Here is a 21794-nt window from a genome sequence, read left to right as displayed (position 1 = left end):
TCTGAGCCTGCAACACATTCATACGGCTTGAACGCCACGTTCTCTTAAAATTCACAAACTTTAATGTATTTTGGCAGATATTATAAAGTGGTGAATAATCGGGGAAAAAAATCACAAATGTTTTCTAAATTTTTATTATTTTCCAAATAGTGACGTGCATTTGAAGTAAAGGGGGCTTAATACAAAAAGGCTTAAAATGATTTCTCAATTCCCGTCCAGTTCACAATAATGCAACTGTTTTGTATTTTTAAAATCGTAATAAAATACTTTAAAGTTGTGAATGAGGTATGAAGACTTGTGCGAGGCTGTGTTGTTTCCGTACTTGTAGGCGATGGTGAAGTGTCCGTTGTTGGTGAGGTTGCTCTCGTTTGGTCCTCTCCAGGTGACGGTGGCGCGGGGTCGACCGCAAACCTTACACCGTAGGGTGACGCTCTCGCCGTTGTCACATGTCACGTCACTCAGGGGCACCAGGAAGTCTGGGGGGGCTGGTTTAAAAAAATAAAAGCTTTAATTAATAAACAGGTTACAGCCGCCTGAATCAATTTATTCTAAACTCCAAGTCAATATTTACCATCATAGATGTAGTTGGGATTTAGAAGCTGTGAACACAAAGGGCGGAGTCAGACAAAGAAAGACAACTCAACCCTACACTGATTGCTCAATGAATCAGGAAGTCACCTTTACAGAAACTTTATTGGCCATTGCATCTCTGGACTTCCTGTAACCGTTTTCCAGCTTGGTCTCCTTCTTCACCTCCTTGTCTTTCTTCTCAGACTTCTTTCGTATTCGCAGAGACGTGTGCCAAGATGAAGACTTCCTGCTGCAATGAGGCAAGTGTCAAAGGTCAAGAACAAAAAGACCCCATGTCTGTTGGAAACTCGTGTACTGAATGGTGGGCTTCCCCCAGTGTATAATAAGCCTGGTGGGCTGCCAGGCTTTACTGGAGTAAGCATTATTTATTTTAAAAAGGATTTTTTAAACACAACAGTGATAGCAAAGACGGAATAAGCTATGCTTACAGCTGATGCATTGAACTAGGGGTAATATTTATTTTAATTGTTTTTTGTGTGTTTGCCTTTTTTAACACTCGTCAGTAATTTCTTCTAACAACACAATTGTAAAATTTTCTGTCAGCACTTTTTAAAGGGACTATTATGTATTGTCTAGGTTTATAGTGGCGTTTTATAGCACTATCAAGTGATTATGTTATTCTCAGTTGTTTTAACTTCTTGAAATTGGGCCTCTGTTTCTTTAAAAACTCCTGCTCTTTATGAAACTCCGCCTTCACGAAGTCATCACAACATCACTCATGTATTAACCCTTTCGCAGAGTTTTCACCAGCCTTTTCACCAGGGAGACTGAAGAATTTCTCAATCATGCATGAAAGAATCAAATCAACACTGCAGGTATATTTTGATGAGGTAATAATATTTAAACATGATGTAAAGCTCCAAGAAGTCGATTTTCCATAATACTGCCTCCTTAACACAAAAACATGGTAACGCAATGTTAGTAAAAGACATGGTGGTGCTGGCAGACTACCCTAACGCCACTGACACTGAGATTAGCAAGTTTTCTGGAGGAAGCCCTACCAAATGCAGTACGACTGAACCCTAAGGAATGGTGAACCAATCTCTTACCTGATTGGCCCGTCGGAGGAGTCAGGGACGATGGCGGAGGTGTGTCCCAGCACAAATCCGGGGATCCAGCCCTCGGCGGCGGGGCCCTGCTCCGTAGCCGCCCTGAACACCAGGAACATGTTCTGCTGGTTGCTGGCCAAGATCTGGACCACTTCGCCCTGACTGACGCTGATCTCATCCTCCTTCACAGCCATGTAGTCCTGGGTCACCAACATGGTGGATACGCTACTGCTGCTGCTACTTTCACTCTGTGCAACAGGGAGGAGACAGGGGGTGAGAAATCACAGTGAATTTAATGAAACCAGGCTTTGTACAAGGTTTGTTGTTTTCCTGTGACTAAAAGAGTTGCAGTAAGACGATTTCCTCTGCAGTCGTATTTGCAGCTCCGGGCAAAGATGAGACGAAAAGCGTTAGGTTGAATGAAAGGATCTGAGTATATTTGTGGAGGAACCACAAACGTCAGAGGTTAGTTGCAGGTAAAGTCAGTGCAGTCACACACCATGAAGACAGTAGCTGGTGAGAGACAGCCAAGAGGAAGGAAGGTTGTTAGTTTGAGCTTTGGTAAAGTTAAAAAAGTCAGGAAACAAAAAGCCCAAGTGCAGAGTCTCTCTTAGGAAGAGTGAGGACAAAAGCACGGCGGTTGAAACCTTTAAAGGGAATTTGTCTTGAGAAATGATCTAAAGCTACAGAGCGTGATGCTGAAGAGTGAAGAAGATTGTCAGAGATGCTTAGTGGGGAACAGATTAGTACTGCTGGCAGCAGCGGGAAACACCAGGCTTCCCTTGGCCTCTGTGTTAGTGGAATCAGCCGTGGGTCGCAGCTATAGGTCTTACCCCGTTGCTCTGGGTGGACTGGATGGACTGCTCGCTTGCAGATGAGCATGTGCTCATGCGGTCAGCCTCTTTGCTGTGCGTGGAGTGTCTGTGGGCCTGAACCCCCGGCTGACGGGCCGGGGTCTCTGCCGCCTCTCCTGGGAAGGTGAACGAGCCAGACCTGCTGGCTGGAGAGGCCGGCATAGAGCTCCAAAATCCAGATCCGGTCTTCTGCCCCGGGCTGGGAGGGGGAGGAGGAAGAGCGTCCTTTCCAAAGGCGGTCGCAGCCGGAGTTGGGGCGATTGGCGACACGGCTCCGGGCCGTGGTTTGGAGGTTGGCGTGGAGGGCAGAGGCCCCACTGTTGCACGAGGAATAGGGGTTACAGTGTTGGCGGGTGTGAGGGTCTGCGTGTGTGTCTGGTCTTCTGCGGTCTGCAAGGGACGCTTGCCCTGCGGACTGCCCCCTGGAGGAAGCGGGGTAGCAGGGACGGGACGAGGGGACAAACCTGGATCACAACCGAGCAAAACTCACACCTCAGTCACAACCTTCAATGTGCCGTGAAAACAAAGCTGGCCGAGCAAGGGGGCGACGTTCCGTACCTAACATCTTGTTGGGGCCCTCCGCGTCGGTCCCGGCGAGGTGACGGAGGGGCTGGGGCAGACGAGAGGGTTGGGGGATCTTGGAGGGCCGCCGGGAGACGCTCTGCGGTCCTGATGGGGCGGAGCTGGTGGGTGACACACCAACAACACCTCCGCCCTGAGCTCCCACGCCGGCCCCGACATGATTCCTCTGATACTCTATTGGCGAAGTCAGAGCTGTGAGACGGTGCAAGAAAGACAGCCATGTACAAAAACAGCTCCGCCACCAAACACCAGGTTCTGTGCGTCTGTCCGAAGGCTCACCATTGAGGAAATTGCGTTGGCTCTCCAGTATCTGGCTGATCTGAAGGGTCCAGACTTCACACACCCCGGGATGGGAGGAGTGAAGCACCAAGGACTCCAGCGTCCCGTTGGTTGACCGAGAAGTGAGAATAAACTTACAGGGATCACCTTCCTCGCTCTCCTCCAGACCCAAACAGCTGACCTGGATAGCCAAAAGGGTCAGGGACTCAACATCTGTGCCACAACAAATCAATCAGGCAACTTTGTAGTGTTCTCACCTTGATGCTGTGTTTGTAGAGGAAGCCTGGCAGAGAGAAACCTTTCTTTTTGTCCAGAGGCTCGCTGAAGATAACCAGCTGCTCGAACAGGAACACCCTCCTCTCCTTCATCCTGCCGTGCGGGCCGCCGTCTGGGTCGGACACCATGAACGTGTCCTGCAGCAACAAGCGACCCTGAGCTATAATCTTCCCCTGGAGACAAAGAAACGGGAAAAATCTTTTAGTAGAAGCATTTCACAATGCAGAATTCAGTATAAATCAGTTAAGGCACTGTCCCATTGAGCTTTTTCACATTTCACCAATCCTTTATTTTATTTTATTGGAATTTTATGTGATAAACCAACAAAAAGCATTTAATTAGGGATGCATAAACGGCCATTTTCTTAACAACCAGGATTGTTAAGAAGGGCTACATTTTTTGGAAAATGCTCAATTTAAATAAATAACAAAAATCATAATTAAACTTCAACATAATTTTGTATGAAATACTGACTCAATAAATAGAATATTGAGGTTGTATCACATTATTAACCTCGGACATATTCATAAAATATAACAAAACAGGAACCTCTTAACTTGCTAAAGAGAGAAATAAAAGACAATGGATTGTTTCTCTTTCCAGTTCTTTATGCCCCCGCCATCTTTGTTTCTGTATCAACCGGCAACATTCAAGATGGCGCCTTCTGCTGGATGGCGGTCAAACTACAACACTGACAGAAGATCTGAGCCCACAGTGTATCGATTGGAACTAATTTTAACCTAATAAACCATTAATCGTCAATTAATCATAAATCAAATAATTGTTTGTATCCATATGATGAATAATTGTGAAGAGGAAAGAAAACAATACAGGGTTTTTAAGGAATAAATCTACTAAATCTAGTGTACATTCACATTCAACCCCCTTTCACAGATTTTTTTTCTGTGTGCACATATGCTGCAAACCGTTTCCTTTTCCCACTTTATGCAGGTCTCTCACATAACATTCCAATAAAATATACTGAGGTTTGTGGAAAAAGCCCAAAAGAAACTTTTGGGAGGCAATGTTGTGTAATAAAATTTTCCCTACATCAAATCCTTGAAGCCGACCAACATTCATCATGTCGTTGCACCTTTTTGGCACGATGCACATGACCTCCACTGCTTTCTGTAAGAGGTGGAAATGAAAAATGTTTTTAGAAAAGCAAAGATTGTCTTTTAAATTAAGTGTTCAAGCAGAAGCTTTCAGTCACTTGCCTCTATATCTGGACACTCCAGTCCAGCCTTTTTAGAGTGTTTGAGGAAATCCTAAATCAGCCAAAGCAAATATGTTACAGCAAAAGACAAAAACATTGGTAATGTTTGACTTTGGAAAACACAATCAGCGAAGTCAGAGATGAATGTGTTTTTTAAGTGAATCTAAGCAGAGTAGAGGTTTCGGCGCCCTCTGCTGGGTCAGTAAGGACTAACCTTGAGCAGCAGCTGGTATTTCATGATCCTTTGAACAGGTTTAATGAGAAGGTCTGTGATCTGCAGCCGGTGCCCCAACCTCTGCTTCAGATCCTTCATTTTAAAAGAAAAACAAACAAAAACTGAGTTCTCAGAGTTTGAAAGCTGTCTAAATCTGATGCCTCTAGCTAAATCACCATTTACCTCAAAGTAGGTGTCGATGTACTCTGACACGATGTGCTCCGACTTGGGCTTGTTCTGACAGTACACTACGTACATATTTAATCTGCGTTCCTGTGAAAACACCAAGCAGAAGACTTCAGAATTCCCCAAACACAAAGTTTTAATCTAGAAAAAAATGTAAAAATGACAAACCTGTTTGAGAAACAGTAGTCCCAGTCTGTCAGGGTCTTCTAAGCATTTCTCCAACTCCCTGAGGAAGAAACTGAGTGGAAGGGAAAGAGAAACATTTAGTTATTTAGTTGTCGACTGAACACAAGGAAATTTGTATTCTAGCATTTGTCGTACTCTTTGTGCCAGTCGTAGATTTGATGGATGTTTCCAAACACGATTTTATCCTTCCCTCTCATATCATCGGGAACGCCCTCCTCCTTCATCCTGCTCATGTAGCCCTTATTTATGGAGACAAAAGAAAAAAATATGTATAAGCTTGAATACACGGCATAAAGGAAAACAAAGAAACGTAGCGCGCTCACTTCGACAACAAGAGCCAGATCCCGGACGTAATCTCGCTCGGTTTCTAGCAGCTCCAGCAGAACGTAGCTAAAACAACAACAAGATGATTCAGCTGAAGAGAGAAGTCAGCGTGTGTTTGTGTTAGACAGCAGCACACTTACTGTCTTTTCTTGACGATGCTGGCCCTGCGCTCATCCATCTCTTCCCCAGGCGAGGAGGAGGACAGGAGGGAGTTATCGGAGGGGTTGAAGGAGGGAGAGCTGCTGTCGCCCTGCTCTACAGACAGAGAGCTGGGTCTGTCCTCCAGAGCCTGCGTCCACACGCAACAACGGGGGAGAAAAAAGCAAATACAGGTCAGCTGGAGTCATTTCAACTGGTTATAGTTCTAAAATATACATTTATTTTACAGGATTTTTCAAATGATGAGCACTGATGTTAATCAAGTTCCTTTCATAGCAGCTGCTGATGAAGGCATGGAAAAAAATAGGGATGCACAATATATCGGCACTAACATCGGTATCGGCAGATGTTTTTTTAACAAATCGGTATCTAATAAATAAAATTGATTTGATGTTAACAAGCGATATTTATCTCCATCTTGTTGTTTCTGGAGGACGAGTTTGGTCATGTGGTATTTGTTTGGTCATGTGACAGTGATCGTGATTCAGCACGGGATTTAACTGCAAATAAAGAAGCAACGTCAGCATGATGGTCAAAGGTTTAGTGGATATATATATAAAAATTGGTAAATATTGGTTATCAGCCATAATAGCAATATTAGGGTTGGATAATGACTGGCCAAAATGTTCATATCAGTGCATCCCTGGTGAAAAGACTTGTAATGAATTAGTTTCATTGTGATAACGTAACACTAAAAAGTTTGAAAAGTCCAGAAGAAACAGAGAGAGACATGGAAATAAAGAAAAAACTAAAGAAAGAGAGAGAAGTGTAGAGAGACAGAGGACTAGATATAGATCGATCAATTAAATGTAAGAACAAACGGTTTCTATCACTTTTGTTTTATGGAAATTGTTGAAGCATCAAAAACAGGGCAGGTGATTTTTATTGTAAAAATGTATCCACACTGAATAAATGAGAGACAGGTTTTTACATTTTCAGTGTGAGATTACTGCTTTTCAGATATCTGTATGAAGGATGTCAATAACTGTGGAGGACGCTGCGCCTAAACTCATGACCACGAAGCTGCTTTTGTGAATGTCGGCACACGCACACACACGGTGTGTGTCTGTCTCCTACCATCTTGCTTTTGACCAACTCCTCGATGGCGCTCACCAACTCGGCGGCACTGGGCGTCTCCGAACTGGACGGACGGACGGACAGACGGGACGACGTCTGAGCAGCCACAGAGAGGGGAGGCAAGCAGAACAGCCGTGAGAACATGGCAGCCCGTGTGCTGGGGTTCGTTCAGTAGTTCTTGATTTTTATCCTAATTCTCAATTTAGAGAAATCCATTAATGGACAGCAAAGAAAATGCCTTCCATCTAGTGGTCAAAGGTCAGTTTTTAATGACTTGAATGCATATTAGTTGTCTTTTGTGAATGTTTTTTTTTTCCAGGTTTAGTAAAAAAAAAAAAAATTCAGTGATATAATCTGAGGAGGTTCCTCTAATTGGTGAAACTCCAAGTTTCCAAGGAGTTACATTTAAAACTAAAGTAAAAAAAAAACAACAAAAAAAAACAAAACAAAGGAAACTTATGTGAAATTCAGAAAACTAAATGGAGAAGGGAAAACATGAGGCGGAAGGATAAAAGAAATGTGGAAGGAGGAAAAAAAAAATCATTCAAGGTTTGATAGAAAGAATGTGGGGAGAAAAAAAAAGTGCAATCTGAATGCAAAGAGAGGTTTTCTGTCGTGTTCCTGTTATGGAGGAGAGAATGCCGTCAGCGAGGATGAAAGAGGTTTCATGGATGTGTTTGTGCAGATATAGTTCAGGAGACTCTCACCCTTTCTGTGATGTGCGCCCTTCTGGCCTCGCCAGCATTTAGAGATGCCAATTACTTGCATGGGTAATGAGGTAACGCACATAAGGTAAGAAGAGCGGGAATGAGGACGAGCAGGGGAGGAGGGAGGGTGACGGACGGGAAGCTGTGATTGGTCGGGTGGGATGACAGGAGGTGGGACCAGGAGGGGGGTTTGAATCTTCATTTCAGCGTGGCTTTTATTCAGATTGTTAGAGAGGAGGCTGACGGGGGGTGGGGGGGTGACCTGACCCGCTTTCCTACGAGCCGCTCGTTCCTTCCTAAGCGTCTGCTGTCCCTTGCTGCGGCTTCTTAAAGCATGCACAAATACGCTGCATTCAAGTGCAAGTCGAGCATGCTCAAGGCATTGTAAAGCTGGCAGAAATAAGGCAGTGCATCCCTCGACTCTGAACTGACCGCTGAAGGGGAAAAATAAAAAAACCTCCACGCTGCCCCCTCCACTCAGAGTTAGGAGCTACATGTGTCCTCTCTCTATTTATTTACAGTTTGTCCTAACCAGCTCACCGTAGAGTTACAGTAAAAAAAAAACAACAACAAACAAGCAAGGAAATAAAAGAACTAAAGGAATTCAGGAATGTTATGAGTTTGTTAAAGTACAAAAGTTAACCAGAGTGGTTTAAAAAAACAAACAAAGAAGTTAAGAAGCTTAAAGTCATTTCCCTCAAAAAGAACAGGCTTTAGAAAGGGCATTTTAAAGTGGAAGGAGCAGGAAAAAAGTAGGAATAAAGAATCAGACTGAGGGAGGAGACAGAAGGGGAAGAGCAAGGCTTTCAGATGGAGAGATATGGAAACTGAGACAAAGCAAAGACAGGACATAAATCAAGGTAATGCTACGCCATGGCAAACAGCAAACAATACAACCAGGAAACAAAACAAAAGAGAAACACAAATTAGTGTCAGAAGAGTATCTGCTTTAGTCTTTTGCTGCCTAAAATGTAACACTTTGTTTTTAAAAAAGACAGGGCAGAATAGGAAGAGAAAAATGCTCAGCATGACATGAAGGTTTGATTTATTTCCGTCAGAAAATGACATTTTAAGGGAAATGAGATAAACAGATCAGACGTCTTAGCGAAAGATGGACTCAGCTTAAGTTCATAAAAAAAAAAAAAAATGTTTAAAACAATGGACCAAAAGTACAGAATATTACAGAGTTACATCTGGTGTAACTCTGCTTTGTCATTTTATAAACCTAAAGTTTAATATTTGCCATTTGGGTTTTATGTGATAGACCAAGACAAAGCAGCACTTTGGAAAGAGAAAATTCAAATAAACAAGCTGATCTGGAATGATGCAAAACGTCACATGAAGAGAAAAACTAACTGGACATCATCCTGAAAACACCCCGACTACAATGACATGATTCTGGCAGTATCATGATGTGGGGGAGCTGACAGCAACATGGTTGGAGACAAACGACCTGAGACTGGAGCAGAATGCAAAATAATAATAATAAACACAACCAGAGATAATATACAGTGGTCATTAGGGATTTACTCAGCTTAGCTAAACACAGATACGAGACAACTCTAACATTTTATTTGTGAAAAATAAAAATAAAAACTTTACTGTGATGCCTCTCTTTCTGTCGGTCTATGGCATGAAAACTCAATAAAATACTTGGCTTATGGTCGTAACGTGACCAAAAACAAATTCAAGAGATGTGAATAGTTTAGAAAGAACTGAGTGTAAACGTTTTAAATATCTGAAATGTAAGACATTTTAAACCATTTTAGGAATCAAATAGTAATGCTCATGCAGTCAAAAAAATTCAGATTTTTCATATGAAAACTTAAAACTGCCAACTATCTGAGACACAAACTAAAAGAAATAATAAAAGTAATTCTTGATATAGTCAACATTAGCTAAATGTGGAAGTCTGCTTTGGTTTCCATGAAGCTGTTCACTGATGCTCTCTAAAAACCTCTGATTTCTTTATAGAACTATTGTAACTTATGTTTACATATCAGCAAACTCCTGCAGGAAACTGGTTGCACTGGATTTTATTTAGAGGCATCAGCTGAATATAAACTCCCCCTTTTGTTTGTCACATTTCTGTTTTATTGTTTTCTTCTACTTGTCAGTTTTATGTTGGTCTGTCACATGGAATCCCAACGAAACAAACATTCAAGTTGTCATTTGTTGCAGTTTCACTAGGCACTGTAAACGTAACTAAAGCATTTCATTCTATAAAACAGAGTTTTTCCTTACATGGGACAAGTAAGGCAATTACTTTTATGTTTCATTGCAAATAATACAAAAAGAAAAAGTCACATTTGACAGCTTTCTGGGATGACTATTTAAATCCACAGCTAAATGATGTCTAGTATCAGAACCGCTGACTGGTCACAGGAAATGAGCAGCTGTGCACATAATAATGCACATACTGTATGTGTCACTATGTTTTACAAAAATCTGAAAATCCCAATCTGATATGAAGCAGGTCAGATCTTAATCCCAGCTTCCTCTCCTGGGTGATTTGGCCGAGTCTCCTTGTCCTCACCTTGTCATCCTGCGAGTCCGGCTGCAGCAGGCTGTGCTGCTGGATGGCCATGGGCGGGGGCAGAGGAACCGAGTCGGCCCCCTCCTCTCCTTCCTCCTCTCCGCAGCTCTGCATGCCTGACGAACTGGACTTGGACAGCGTGCCGCTCGACAGGCCCTCGTTACGAACCCTCTGAGGTGCACGCAAGAATGGCGGTGGTGAGATTATGTTGCTTAACTAATTCTATGGAAATCAAAGCGTGTGTGTGTGTGTGTGTGTGTGTCCACCCACCTCCTCCAGGGTTTCATCCTGAGGCGTGGCGGCGCTGTCGTCAGAGTCTTTCTGCGAGCCCATCGTTATCTCGCCGCTCTTCCTCACCTCCCGGTTCTTCTTGTGCTTGCTGGCCAGCTTCTTGACGTGGCCGTCCGCCTTGCCACTGCTGAGCCGACGCACCGGGCTGGTCAGCCACTTGCGAAGCGTGTTACCTTGGAAACGTAGAAGTTACAGTTTCAACGTTAAACTCCTCTCAGTTTTACCACGACGTCAAACAACTTCTGGCAAAACATGAAATACACTCATACAACTAAGCCTGCCATGATAACAAATATTCCTGTACGATAAATCGTCCCAGAAATTCTCGCGATATCGATAATATTGCTTTGAGACCATTTTCATGTAGTATTATGCTAATGGCAAGATAATTTAAAAAAAAACAAAAAAAAAACAGGTTAGATTTTAATAAACATTTAACACTGGAACAAGAAGGCACGTTAAATAGCCAAAGATAAATAAACAAAACAACAGAAACAACCAAAAAAACGAAGTCTTTGTACACAAAATTGTTTTTCAAAAAAAGGATCTAGTTGAGATCACAGCGACAGACTGAAGACTTTTATCACCAAGTTTTTGGTCAAAATAGGAAAACAATCTATCATGCAAATGGAAATGATGCGATTAATTGATTTATTGCTTATTGCAAAAGACCTACATACAACATGAGCTATAATCGCCATCTTTGAAAATCTTTGCCTACCTGGTCGTTTGGGTCCAGGTGAGCTCTGGGAGCCGATGCCATGACCAGGCTGCAGCGTGGCTGAAGATCCTGGCATGATGGAGTCGTTGCTGCACACCGACAGAGTGTCTGTGAGAGGCAGAGGAGAGGACGCTTTAGAAAGGCTCTGGTATGCGCATTCAAAGTATCGAATTACATTGCAACAGTACTTTGCTAAAGTATTCATACGCCCTGAAATTTGTAACATCTTATCAAGTTACCACCTTTGTAATGTGTTTGACAGGATTTTTTCTACAAGACTGACAGAGGCAAAGTGCTACATGATTGTGGATTGTTTTTGTCAAAGTCTTTCGTAAACATTTCGTAAAATTGAGCGTTTTGTTATTAAGAACCCCTGAGACAAAACTTTGTAAAATTCAGTTTCAATTCAGCATTCAGTTTCTATGCTCTACAAATCTGGAACAAACTTCCAGGAAAGTGTGAATGTGCTGAAACACTGACTTCCTTTATTTCAAGGTTTAAAACCCACCAATTTAGAGTTACTGGGAGAATTTATGGTCCAGTAAAGAATTGTTATTGTGACAGGCCTAGCTAGGAGGGATCTCTAGTGTTAGCTTTTCATCAAATGCCAGAAAGTTCCGCTTTGGTCCCATCTTACCAGAGAACTTCTTGCACAGGTTTTCCTCTGTCCTTTAGATCAGCGGTCCCCAACCTTTTTAGTCGCGCGGACTGTTCAGCCCTTCACAATTTTGCTGCGGACCGGGGGTGGGGGGGCGTCGTAAGTATCGAGTCCGATGCCGTTGTTTGAATGGGGTGGGGGGCAGTACTCTGATGTTGTTTTGCTACTCATTCTGCTGCAAGCTGGCTCAATTTTGACGCGCAAGACGTAACCGGTAAAATCCGGTTTAGGATTTTCAAAATAAAAGATCTGGAAGTAGTTCATTATTTCTTGTGCGGCCCGGTACCAATTGGCCCGGTGGTTGGGGACCACTGCTCTAGATTAACAAACCTTAAGTAGAACTTGCAGCTTTCTTTGCCACTCTCCAATAAAAGGTTTGTACCTCCACTTCTAAGATGTTTCTAAAGAAAAATTGTCAAATTTACCTTCCTCTTCACAATCATGCACCACGTTTTGGTTTATCACATAAAGATCCAAACAAAAACCACTGAAGCTTGTAGTCTGAATGTGAAAATCTCTGCAGATCAGAACTGCAGCGGTCGGATCCGAACCTTTGTGGTTAAAGATTCCCTCCATCTCCATGGACGACCTGGAGTGGGCGATGCACAGCATGGTGCAGGGGACCAGGCCCTCCAGGGCCGGCGAGCGGTCCGTCGTCCTCACCAGGCACCAGTCAGGTTTGTCGTGGCAACGCTCCAGGACCTCGACAGTTTGACCTCGTCTCAGATTCAGCTCGTTGCTGTTGCTGGCCATGAAGTCGTGGATCACCACGGTGAGCTCGCAGCCGCCGGAAAGCTGAGGAAGAGAAGACCCCGTTCAGATTTCTCATAGGACGATAAAGGATCAGATTCTGACTCTTTTTGCTCTGATTTTTAAAAAGTGCAGAGTGTTGTCACCTTGTCGCTGTCCAGCGTGTTCTGAGAGGTGCGTGACGCCAGAGAGATGGTGTCTGGTTGGCTGCTGCCTTCACCCTGACTGTCCAAGTCCTCTAAATCCCTGAACACAAAACACAGGATTGTGTCATACTGCCATCGTTCTCAGAAGGAGAAAAGATGTTTCCCTCTCTAACTCCCGTCGTGTTTACCTTCGTCCTTTGGGATGCTTGGCTGTGCTGGGTTTGGGGATGTGAATGGGCTCCTTCAGGGCTCCTCTCAGATGAATGGTGCGCTCCTGGATCACCTCCCTGATGTGTTTGATCCAGTCCTGTTTGTTCTCAATGTTTGATGCCTACGAAAGGGCAGGAAAGGAAGATGTTGAACGAGACCTGGCGGGAGATCTCAAAACGAAAAATAAAAACTTTGTTAATGAAATTTCACTCCGTTTCACACAAGTCTGAATGACTTCTCTTTATTTTACTTTTGGTATTTTTCAAATGTACAGGTACATCTGGGGGGACAAAATTACATTTCTGAATGCTACATTCATAGATTTCATACAGAGTGAAAGATTTCAAGTTTTTGTTTAATAAGTTAAATATCAGAAACTCAGGGTTTCTCATAATTACTGTTAATTGCCTTAATCAGATAATTAACGGTGCAGTATGAATCTTATTTTCTTTTTTTTACATATTTGTTAAAACCATGTCAGGACAGTATAATATGAGACAGATAATGTGTGAAAACATCAATCTCCTCCCTGAGCTACTCTGCTGTGTGAAGAAATGCAACCAATCAGAGCCACAAGGAGGGTCATAGCGCTGTCAATCATCTTTATGAACGCACTGCTAAATGTGCAAATGGCAGGGGAAGAAGTTACCATGACAGGAAAACAGTTTGTCAGCCATCATCAGTGGCTATGCTAACTAGCCTTAGCATTCATGACAGGCTTAGATGAAGCTGTATCCTAGCAGAGAGCGAGGAAAGGGGGTGATGGGGTGAGCAGCGCGTACATGGACATGATTGACAGCGCTAAGATCCGCCTCCTGGCCCTGATTGGTTGTTTCTAGCTCTCACCTGGAGCACTGCGGGAAAGCAGAGGAGCTCGATTTTTTCACAGATTTTCATTTTATACAGTCATGACATTCTGACAGTTTCAACAAACGTGAACAAATATATAAACTATAAATATATTTTTAAAAAATAACATACTTCAGCTTTAACTCAAAACGTCTCAACGTCTTTTATTAATCCTCCATAATGTTCTAAGACGCTGCATTTTGGGTTTTAATGCTCTACAAGCCGTAAGCAAAAGATTACAAGAAAATAAAGCTTGAAAATTTTCACTGTGCAATGAATCTATAAGAGTTTCACTTCCTGAAATGAGTGACAAAAAATATTACAGAAATAGCCGCACACATCGATGTTACAAAGTTATCAACAAAGAAAATGAATCAGTATTTTTTTTCAACAAAAAGATAAAACTTTAAATTCTTAATTTGGAAAACCATAATTCTTTCTGCCAAGGATTTTTGTATTAGTATCCAGGACTGGGAAGCAGTATGCCGTTGAAAGATGTGCAACAAACTCAGCCAAGGCCGTCCTGTAAACAGGAAGAGTGCAGACTTGTGTGAAGCAGATGAGGGCTGTGTTGTGGGATCGTTTGTACTCACCGTTGCTCCATGTTTGGCTCCCTGACTTAGCTTTGAATTTAAAATATAGAATAAAGAATTTCACTGATTTGGCTTAAGAAAAAATACGGGACATTTTTTTTTTTATGCGCTCACAAACAAAACAAAAAAGAAATGAAGTCACGTGATAGAAATGCAAAACATTAATATAATCTGCCTTTGACAGAGTACTGATGGCCATTTAAATGTGCAGACAGTAATGAGGAAAGTGTGTGTGCGTGTGTGTGCATGTGTGTGGGGAGACAATTTTCAACGCACATACTGAATGACTACTAGTCAGTGGTTAGCTTAGTAGTGAACGTGTGTAACAGTGTGGAGGGTTTCTGGGCTCATGCTGTTCCAGCGGCGGACGCTAACTTTAATCCATCTGTGAGCTCCACAACAAAAACACACAGAAGATGAATGGCGGGGTGGTGGAGGTGTGGGGGGAGGGGGGTTCCAGATGATTAAAAGATCATTTTTCTGCTTCAACAGGGAGACGACGTGTTACTTTGATGAAGTGGCATGAGGGACCGTGGGCGTTCATGAGCTGACGGTGTCACCAGCGTTGGTGGAAGCGATTCAGCCCACATAGAGTTAGATGTACAAACATCCACAGAAAACACAGCCCCGGGTTTACAGATGTGTTTGCGGGGGTTTTTTTGAACAGATGGAACAAAGTTGATCTGACCGGAGGACAAAGACGACAGAGCGAAAGAAGGAAGGAAGGAAGACAGAGGAGGGCTGAAAGAAAACTCAGCAGCTTATAAAACGTTACAAGTTTACGATGGAGCATCAGGGACTAAGAAAAAAAATAAAACAAAAGTATGAGACGGAAATCATATTTTTACATAAATACATACTGAATAAATTTATATTATTACAAAAATAACTTTTTGTTATAGTACAAAAAAGTTGTAGCATTACACCTTTTTTCTCATTGTATTTAGAAATTATTCTCGTACGACTACTCTCAAAAGGCCATAATTTCATTTTTGTAATATAATGACGTTATTGTCATATTATTACAACTTTTTTCATAATATCACAACTTTATTCTCACAACAGTATCCCTTTATTCACGTAATACTGACTATTTTCAATATACAACTTATTTAAACTTTATTCCCATAAATCGTAGATTTTTTTCTTAGTACCACCCTAATACTCTGTCGTACAAATTAAAGAAAAGGGAGAAAAAAGAAAGAGAGAAGGAAAGCCACACATTTGGGTTAAACCAATACAGGTGATTCCAAATCATAACATATATAAAATCTTAGCCTCTCGTTTTTCTCAATGTAGTTTTTAACATCTTCCTCTTACAACTGTATTAGCCAACCCTGGAGAACATGTCAGCAGAAGAAAAAGGAGAAACTCTCTCATTCCTTACCTTGAGAACTATTTTGTTGTCAGAAGTCGGGGTACGTCCCACCCATAAGGCAAACTTACATGGATCTCCTTCGACGTGCTCCGTCACGCCCAGCTCAGACGTCTGCAGGAGGGAAAGAAAGAATGCACCAAACGTTTCAGGTTGTTCCTATTTTACAAGGTTGGATATGATTTCCCTCTTATGCCAGGAGTAGACAAGAAAAAAAAGGTTGTCCTGGGGTAAAAGGTGGCATTCATTACCCCAAATCTGACACCGGATGTGGGTTTTATTACATGCATGTTCTACAAACCTATTGCTAAAGTTAGCTTTTGATTTTGCAGAGAGTTAAGGGGATATTTCACTTTAGCTGACATTGATCTGGGTCTTTTCAAGAACTACCACCGATAGACTTTACATGAGTTTGTTTACAGGCTAAAACAAAATTATCTGTAAGTTTTCAAGTTAGTGGCTCAAAATCAAAAACAAAATAATTTTTTAAAATATAAATCTATGTGTGTATACATATCAACCACCTCTGTTTCAAGTCTTGTTTTCCCTTTGATTGCAATCACAGAGATAAAGGCACCAAAGTTTGAAAGCTCCGTGTGGATCCGTCCTCATGTACTTACAAACAGCTTGCTCTTGTAGATGTATTTGCTCCTGCCGTTGGAATCCTTCACCTCCTTGCTGAACACCAGAGACATCTCGAAGAGGAAGAGGTGGCGCTCTCGGCCTTTACGGATCAAAGTCTTGGGATCCCAGACCTGGAAGGAGTCCTGGAGGATGAGCTCGCCCTGAGACTCGATGTTCTCATCGAATCCTGGGGGAAAAACAGTCGATTTGAACAGAGACTCATTTTGAAATCTAATCAGTGTTTTGTCGAAAACGTTTTTTTCATACTTCGCTTTCATTCTCCTCAACTTTTTTTTTATGTTATCTCATTAAAGCTTGAAACTTTGATGCATTTTATTTTTAGTTTGTGATAGAGTTGTGCTACATAGAGGTTTTCTTAAGGTGGAACTCATTTCTTTGCAAAATAGTTTGGACTATAAATCAGGAACATTGTGAACAGTCAGTTTCAAGTCTTGCCAAATATTCCCTATTTTACACGTTAGTTCTGTCATAAGAAATAAAGCTTTGACTAATAAATAACTCTCAGCCTTAATCTCAAGTCTTTTTAAGTCTCTTTGGTTACATTCACACAGAAGGCAAATGTGACCCAAATATGATTTTTTTTTTTGCCAAAATGCGACCAATATCCGACTTTTTCACAGCAGTCTGAACGGCCCAATTCCAGTCTTCAGACACTTTCATATATGGCACTAAATTAGATTCATATTAAAATGATTTCAAAGTGTCTGTTGTCTGAACGGTCATGTCGCATTTTATCTGACTTTTATGTCATCGACGTGAGACACGTGTCATAATTCTGCACGACAAGACAAACTGGACGTAAACAATGGCTGAAAATGAAATTGTAATTATGAAACTTGGAAAAAAGTCTGTCATTGAAGCCAATCGCATCACAAGCCCATCACTCTGACTACACGTCCAGACTTCCACAAAATGCCCTTGCTATTAGTTGTGTTTTCTTTCTATTAGCTTCCTTCGCGTTGCTGTGATTTTGTGATGACGTGTCGGCTCCCGTTGCTGAATAAACTTTAAAATCGATCCATAAACGGCTCCATATATTATTACTTCCATAAACAACGAGCTGCCGTGTCGTGTCTACATTCTTTTACATTTTATTCCAAAAAGTGTGAATAAAATCTTAGGAAAACCAAACCTTATTTCCACTTTCCGTCAGACATGAAACAGTTTAGCTTTAACAAGTTAGATATTATTGGCGAAGTAATAATTAGCAGGTTTGACCACGTCTAGATCAACAGTCCAACCACTGTGTGGCGCTCACCTTCCAGCATAGAAAGATGCATGGCATCGTTTGCCTTCTTGGGAACGTTTAGCATCACCTCCAGGCCATCTTTGATCTCTCCTTTCCCTTCTTCGCAACACGTCAGGAGCTCCTAAACAGACAAGCGGACAGGAATCAGCAGAAGCACGATGGAGACTCTTGAATGCAGCAGCTGTGAGGTGCGGTGAGATGTGCGACCTTCAGCAGAAGCTGATACTTGGTGATTCTCTGCACCGGCTTGATCAGATAGGAGGAGATGGAGTTGGCCAGTCGGTGTCGTTGCTGGATTTCCTGTCGCCGGGCAGAAAAGGTTGGGTAAGTTCTGATCGTACATAGCCGATAAAACCTTCCCGGTGTCGCTCTCGCTAGCGGTGCTACTCACGTCAAAGTAGTTCCCGGCATGCTCCAATATGAGCTGCGTGGAGTCGGGTTTGTTCTTGCAGTAGTTCACGTACATCTGGAACTTATCGGCCTTAAAGAGCAGAGAAATGTTACAAATGGATGCAGTTCTGTTTAGGTCTGGTGACATGTTGCTAATACCTGCAGCCAAGTGATACGTACCCATGTGACAAAGCAGTGGCCAACATCTTCTGGAAGCTGCTCATACTTCTCCAACTCTTTGAGAAAGATGCTGGAATAAATTTAGGAGTGTGAGATGAAAACGTGAAATACATTAAAAAAACAACTTTATTACATGGAAATAATTGCACAAAAACAGTTTAAATAACTGCTAAAAGTGATATGAAAACCTATGTGCACCCTATTATTGAGCAGCTTCAGCAGCAATGAGTGGAAGCAGTAGTCACATATTGTCAAGGAGCAATTTCTGCCCATTGTTCATTTAAAAATTCCTTCAGTTTACTGATGTTTGCAGGTGTTTATTTATACCGAGCTTTATTAGGTTACAACTACAGTAACTAAAATGTCTGGACTTTGTTTTTTTCTTTTTTTTCAGCTGCTTGCTGCAGATTTTCTGAGTGTTTGTCATATTTCATACATTAATGCCGTTATACAATACAGACCAAAAGTTTGGACACACCTTTTAATTCAATGAGTTTCCTTTATTTTCATGACTATTGACATGTAGAAATATGCACTAAACAAAAAAGTGTAAAACAACTGAAAATACCCCTTATATTCTAGTTTCTTCAAAGTAGCAACTTTTTGTTGTGATTACTGCTTTGCACACACTCTGCATTTTCTTGATGAGCTTCAAGAGGTAGTCACCTGAAATGGTTTTCACTTCATAGGTGACCTGTCAGGTTAATAAGTGGGATTTCTTGCCTTATAAATAGTCATGAAAATAAAGAAAACCCATTGAATTAGAAGGTGTGTCCAAACTTTTGGTCTGTACTGTATACAGAAATTCATGTGTAGCTCCAGTCCATTGGGTACAAATTAAATCCCCAAATAATTATTGCATAACTACCATGCTTAACATTTTCCCAAAAAAACCCCACATAATTGTGTATCATAACCAAGAAAAAGATTTATTACTGAGAAAAGGACAGGTTAATAAAAAATTTTTCTTCTTCCTGCTCCTTTTGCACATGTGCATAATGTGTCGTAAGAGAACGTGTTTATGAATCAATAATGAAATTTGTTAATAAGCCGATTGATTGATTAAACCAAACAATGTTCTGTGCCTTTAAATAGGTGTGTCTTACTTATGGTGGAATTCATAGAGGTCCTGCATGTTCCCAAAAATGATGTGCTCCTTGTTGATGATTCCTGGGGGAATCTCCTCCACGCCGCTGGTCATCTCCCACAAGTACGTCTGCGTGAAGAGCAGAGCGGAAATGCCACAGTTACCGTACTTTCCAGATGTTTCCAGACGTTTGGTGCGAGTCTCTGAGGTTTTCTTACGTCCATGCATTCCCGCAGGTCTCGCACGTATGTTTTCTCCGTCTGAATCAGCTCAGCCATGATGAACCTAGACACACACACACACAAAAACAAAAAAACACACAGGCACAAGTTGGCAGCTTGTCATACTGTCCTCATTCAAGCGGTGAATAATCAATAGCTCCTTCTCAGCTTGTCAGCGCCGTCCATTTACTGCAGTGAATAATGAAAGCCTTATGGGGCCATTAAACTCGGTCATAAACCTGCCAGGAGTGACATAAATTATGCTGCTGATTTGTGGCACGAGGCTGAAATGACACAGTCCCCCTCCGCCTGGCGCAGCAAAGATAAGCCGAACAGATGGAGAAGGATGTTTAAAGTCCATCATGCCTTCACATTTACATTAAACTCCCTTATTCAGTGTTGACAAGAACAATAACGGATCAGTTTGGAGTTCGTCCTCTAGAAAGAGCGCCAGGCTTCTCGTTCACCTAATTCAATTAACTCGGCAGTAAATCTTTGGTTTCTGAAGGGAAAGCGCTGACTTGTTATTGTTTCCTTATTATGTAAAGTAAACGCAGTCCTGACTACATTCATAAAGCAGATTGCTTTTAATCTGCTGAATGACTGTGAGGTTTCGTGAAACGCTCCGAACGGAGTGGCAAACAGGAAGCGGCTCACGTACTCCTTCCTGCGTGCCGACTTGCGTTTCTCCTCGTTCGGCTCGTGCGCGGCGGCGTCTCTGAGTTTGACCTCTGACCCTGGAGGATTAGCCGGGATGATGTCCAGCTGAAGGTCCTTGCTCTAGAACAGAAGGACACTCAAAGATCAGTGGGCGTACTGAGGCATCATGGGAGTGAATTAGGTTTTAACTGGGGAAGGGTGATATGAGTTAATAATAAAATCTGACTTTTTTTCATGCCAGATCAGATTTTTTTTCTTGCTTTATTTTTTGAATAAATATTTACAAATTACAGAAAATAATTTTAAAAAGGGGCTTTTACTCCCTTCTGTGAGTTTACAAAAAAAATATTAGGACCAGGCAATGGGAATTTAGTCTAATTATGAGAATATCGTTATATTATTAAAAGAATAAAAATGGAATTTTTACCAGAAGAATGTTTTAAAATTACAAGAAAAACGTTATTTTAATGGGGAAAAAAGCTAGATAATTTTCATGTTATTTTTTTAGGAAACTAAGACTTTATTGTCATTGGAGTCAAAGACACAACAGTGAATTTGGCAACAAAATGTCATTGCCTGGCTACGGGAGTATACAAAAAATACTGAAAAACTGTAAATCTGACTTTAAATACATTTAGATATATAAAATTGTTACTGGGGGAAGTAAGAAAAAAAAATCTCCTAATATTAGGACTTTTTTTATTGTTATTTAAACTGTATTCTTGCAACATCATAGCTTTGTTCTCACGAAAAAGGAAAAAAAAAAAGAAACGACCCTTATATTTTGTCGTTGAGTTGACCTGAATTCAAAGTTTAAATAAACAGAAGCTGCAAAACATGCTAGTCAAACAAGATGGCCGCCCTGGGCATCGTGGCATCACTCTGAATGCCACGACACCATTCAGATTGATTAATGGCGTCATTCTGGAGTGAAAACTCTTTTCATTCCTTGGAAATCCCAAGGAGTGAAATGGTGAAAAAAACAAATCCAGATTTTTGACAAATTAAATCTTCATACGACAAAAATCTGACTAATGGCTCAAACTGATTTATCGTCCAGCCCTGATTTTAACCATCAATCCCCCGTACCGCCTTGTTGGAGTCTGACGGGATGCCCAAGGCTTTCTCCAGGCTGCTGCGGTACTTGTCCATGCGCAGAGAGAAATCTCTGTAGCGTTTGTCCACGGCCGTCACCCACTTCTTAATCTCCGCCGCGTGGCTGTGGCCTTTCTCGCAGAATCCGTCGGCCAGCTGGATTAGCAGCTTCACGCGCTCCTTGGTTTGCTTTAGAAGGAGAACAGAGTGAGTTTAATATTCAAATCTGTAGAAGAAGACATTAAATTTGTGTTGTTGCGACCTCTGACCCTGGCTGTGATGTGGAAGTCCTCGTGCTCCTTCAGGAGTTCCTGCGTGTGATGGATGCTGGAGCCGGTGGATGTGTGTGTAGACAGGTAAAACTCCCCGGTGTCATGAATCCACTCCAAAGCCTAGACACACACACACACATTTGTTTGACACTGTTACGTATCAGTG

The 21794-nt window shown here is 41.8% G+C and overlaps 1 protein-coding gene across 8 annotated transcripts in view; it reads right to left on the bottom strand.

The window, feature by feature from the left end:
- LOC114155298 (triple functional domain protein) overlaps positions 1-21794 on the bottom strand; it is an 82667-nt gene that overhangs the window by 4065 nt on the left and 56808 nt on the right. For 4 of the 8 annotated variants that reach the window (XM_028035103.1, XM_028035109.1, XM_028035107.1 and 1 more), the window contains 35 exons: positions 21626-21748; positions 21351-21545; positions 20263-20381; positions 19599-19665; positions 19400-19509; positions 18294-18363; positions 18115-18204; positions 17931-18023; positions 17733-17844; positions 16450-16640; positions 15842-15943; positions 14455-14484; positions 12991-13133; positions 12803-12902; positions 12458-12701; positions 11249-11356; positions 10507-10700; positions 10237-10407; positions 6994-7089; positions 5898-6046; positions 5757-5823; positions 5569-5672; positions 5416-5485; positions 5245-5334; positions 5062-5154; positions 4849-4899; positions 4682-4759; positions 3613-3804; positions 3356-3536; positions 3053-3268; positions 2474-2958; positions 1641-1888; positions 679-820; positions 572-599; positions 323-485 (listed from right to left, as the gene is read on the bottom strand). In XM_028035103.1, coding sequence (XP_027890904.1) covers positions 323-485; positions 572-599; positions 679-820; positions 1641-1888; positions 2474-2958; positions 3053-3268; positions 3356-3536; positions 3613-3804; positions 4682-4759; positions 4849-4899; positions 5062-5154; positions 5245-5334; positions 5416-5485; positions 5569-5672; positions 5757-5823; positions 5898-6046; positions 6994-7089; positions 10237-10407; positions 10507-10700; positions 11249-11356; positions 12458-12701; positions 12803-12902; positions 12991-13133; positions 14455-14484; positions 15842-15943; positions 16450-16640; positions 17733-17844; positions 17931-18023; positions 18115-18204; positions 18294-18363; positions 19400-19509; positions 19599-19665; positions 20263-20381; positions 21351-21545; positions 21626-21748 — 4715 coding nt within the window. The remainder of the gene's footprint in view (positions 1-322; positions 486-571; positions 600-678; positions 821-1640; positions 1889-2473; positions 2959-3052; positions 3269-3355; positions 3537-3612; positions 3805-4681; positions 4760-4848; positions 4900-5061; positions 5155-5244; positions 5335-5415; positions 5486-5568; positions 5673-5756; positions 5824-5897; positions 6047-6993; positions 7090-10236; positions 10408-10506; positions 10701-11248; positions 11357-12457; positions 12702-12802; positions 12903-12990; positions 13134-14454; positions 14485-15841; positions 15944-16449; positions 16641-17732; positions 17845-17930; positions 18024-18114; positions 18205-18293; positions 18364-19399; positions 19510-19598; positions 19666-20262; positions 20382-21350; positions 21546-21625; positions 21749-21794) is intronic. The other 4 variants (XM_028035104.1, XM_028035106.1, XM_028035108.1 and 1 more) reach the window with 4 other exon arrangements.

This window comes from Xiphophorus couchianus, chromosome 13 (assembly GCF_001444195.1).
Source record: "Xiphophorus couchianus chromosome 13, X_couchianus-1.0, whole genome shotgun sequence".
Taxonomy (NCBI): Eukaryota; Metazoa; Chordata; class Actinopteri; order Cyprinodontiformes; family Poeciliidae; genus Xiphophorus; species Xiphophorus couchianus.
The sequence above is the reverse complement of the archived record's forward strand: the minus strand, read 5'-3'. Positions and strand labels throughout refer to the sequence as shown.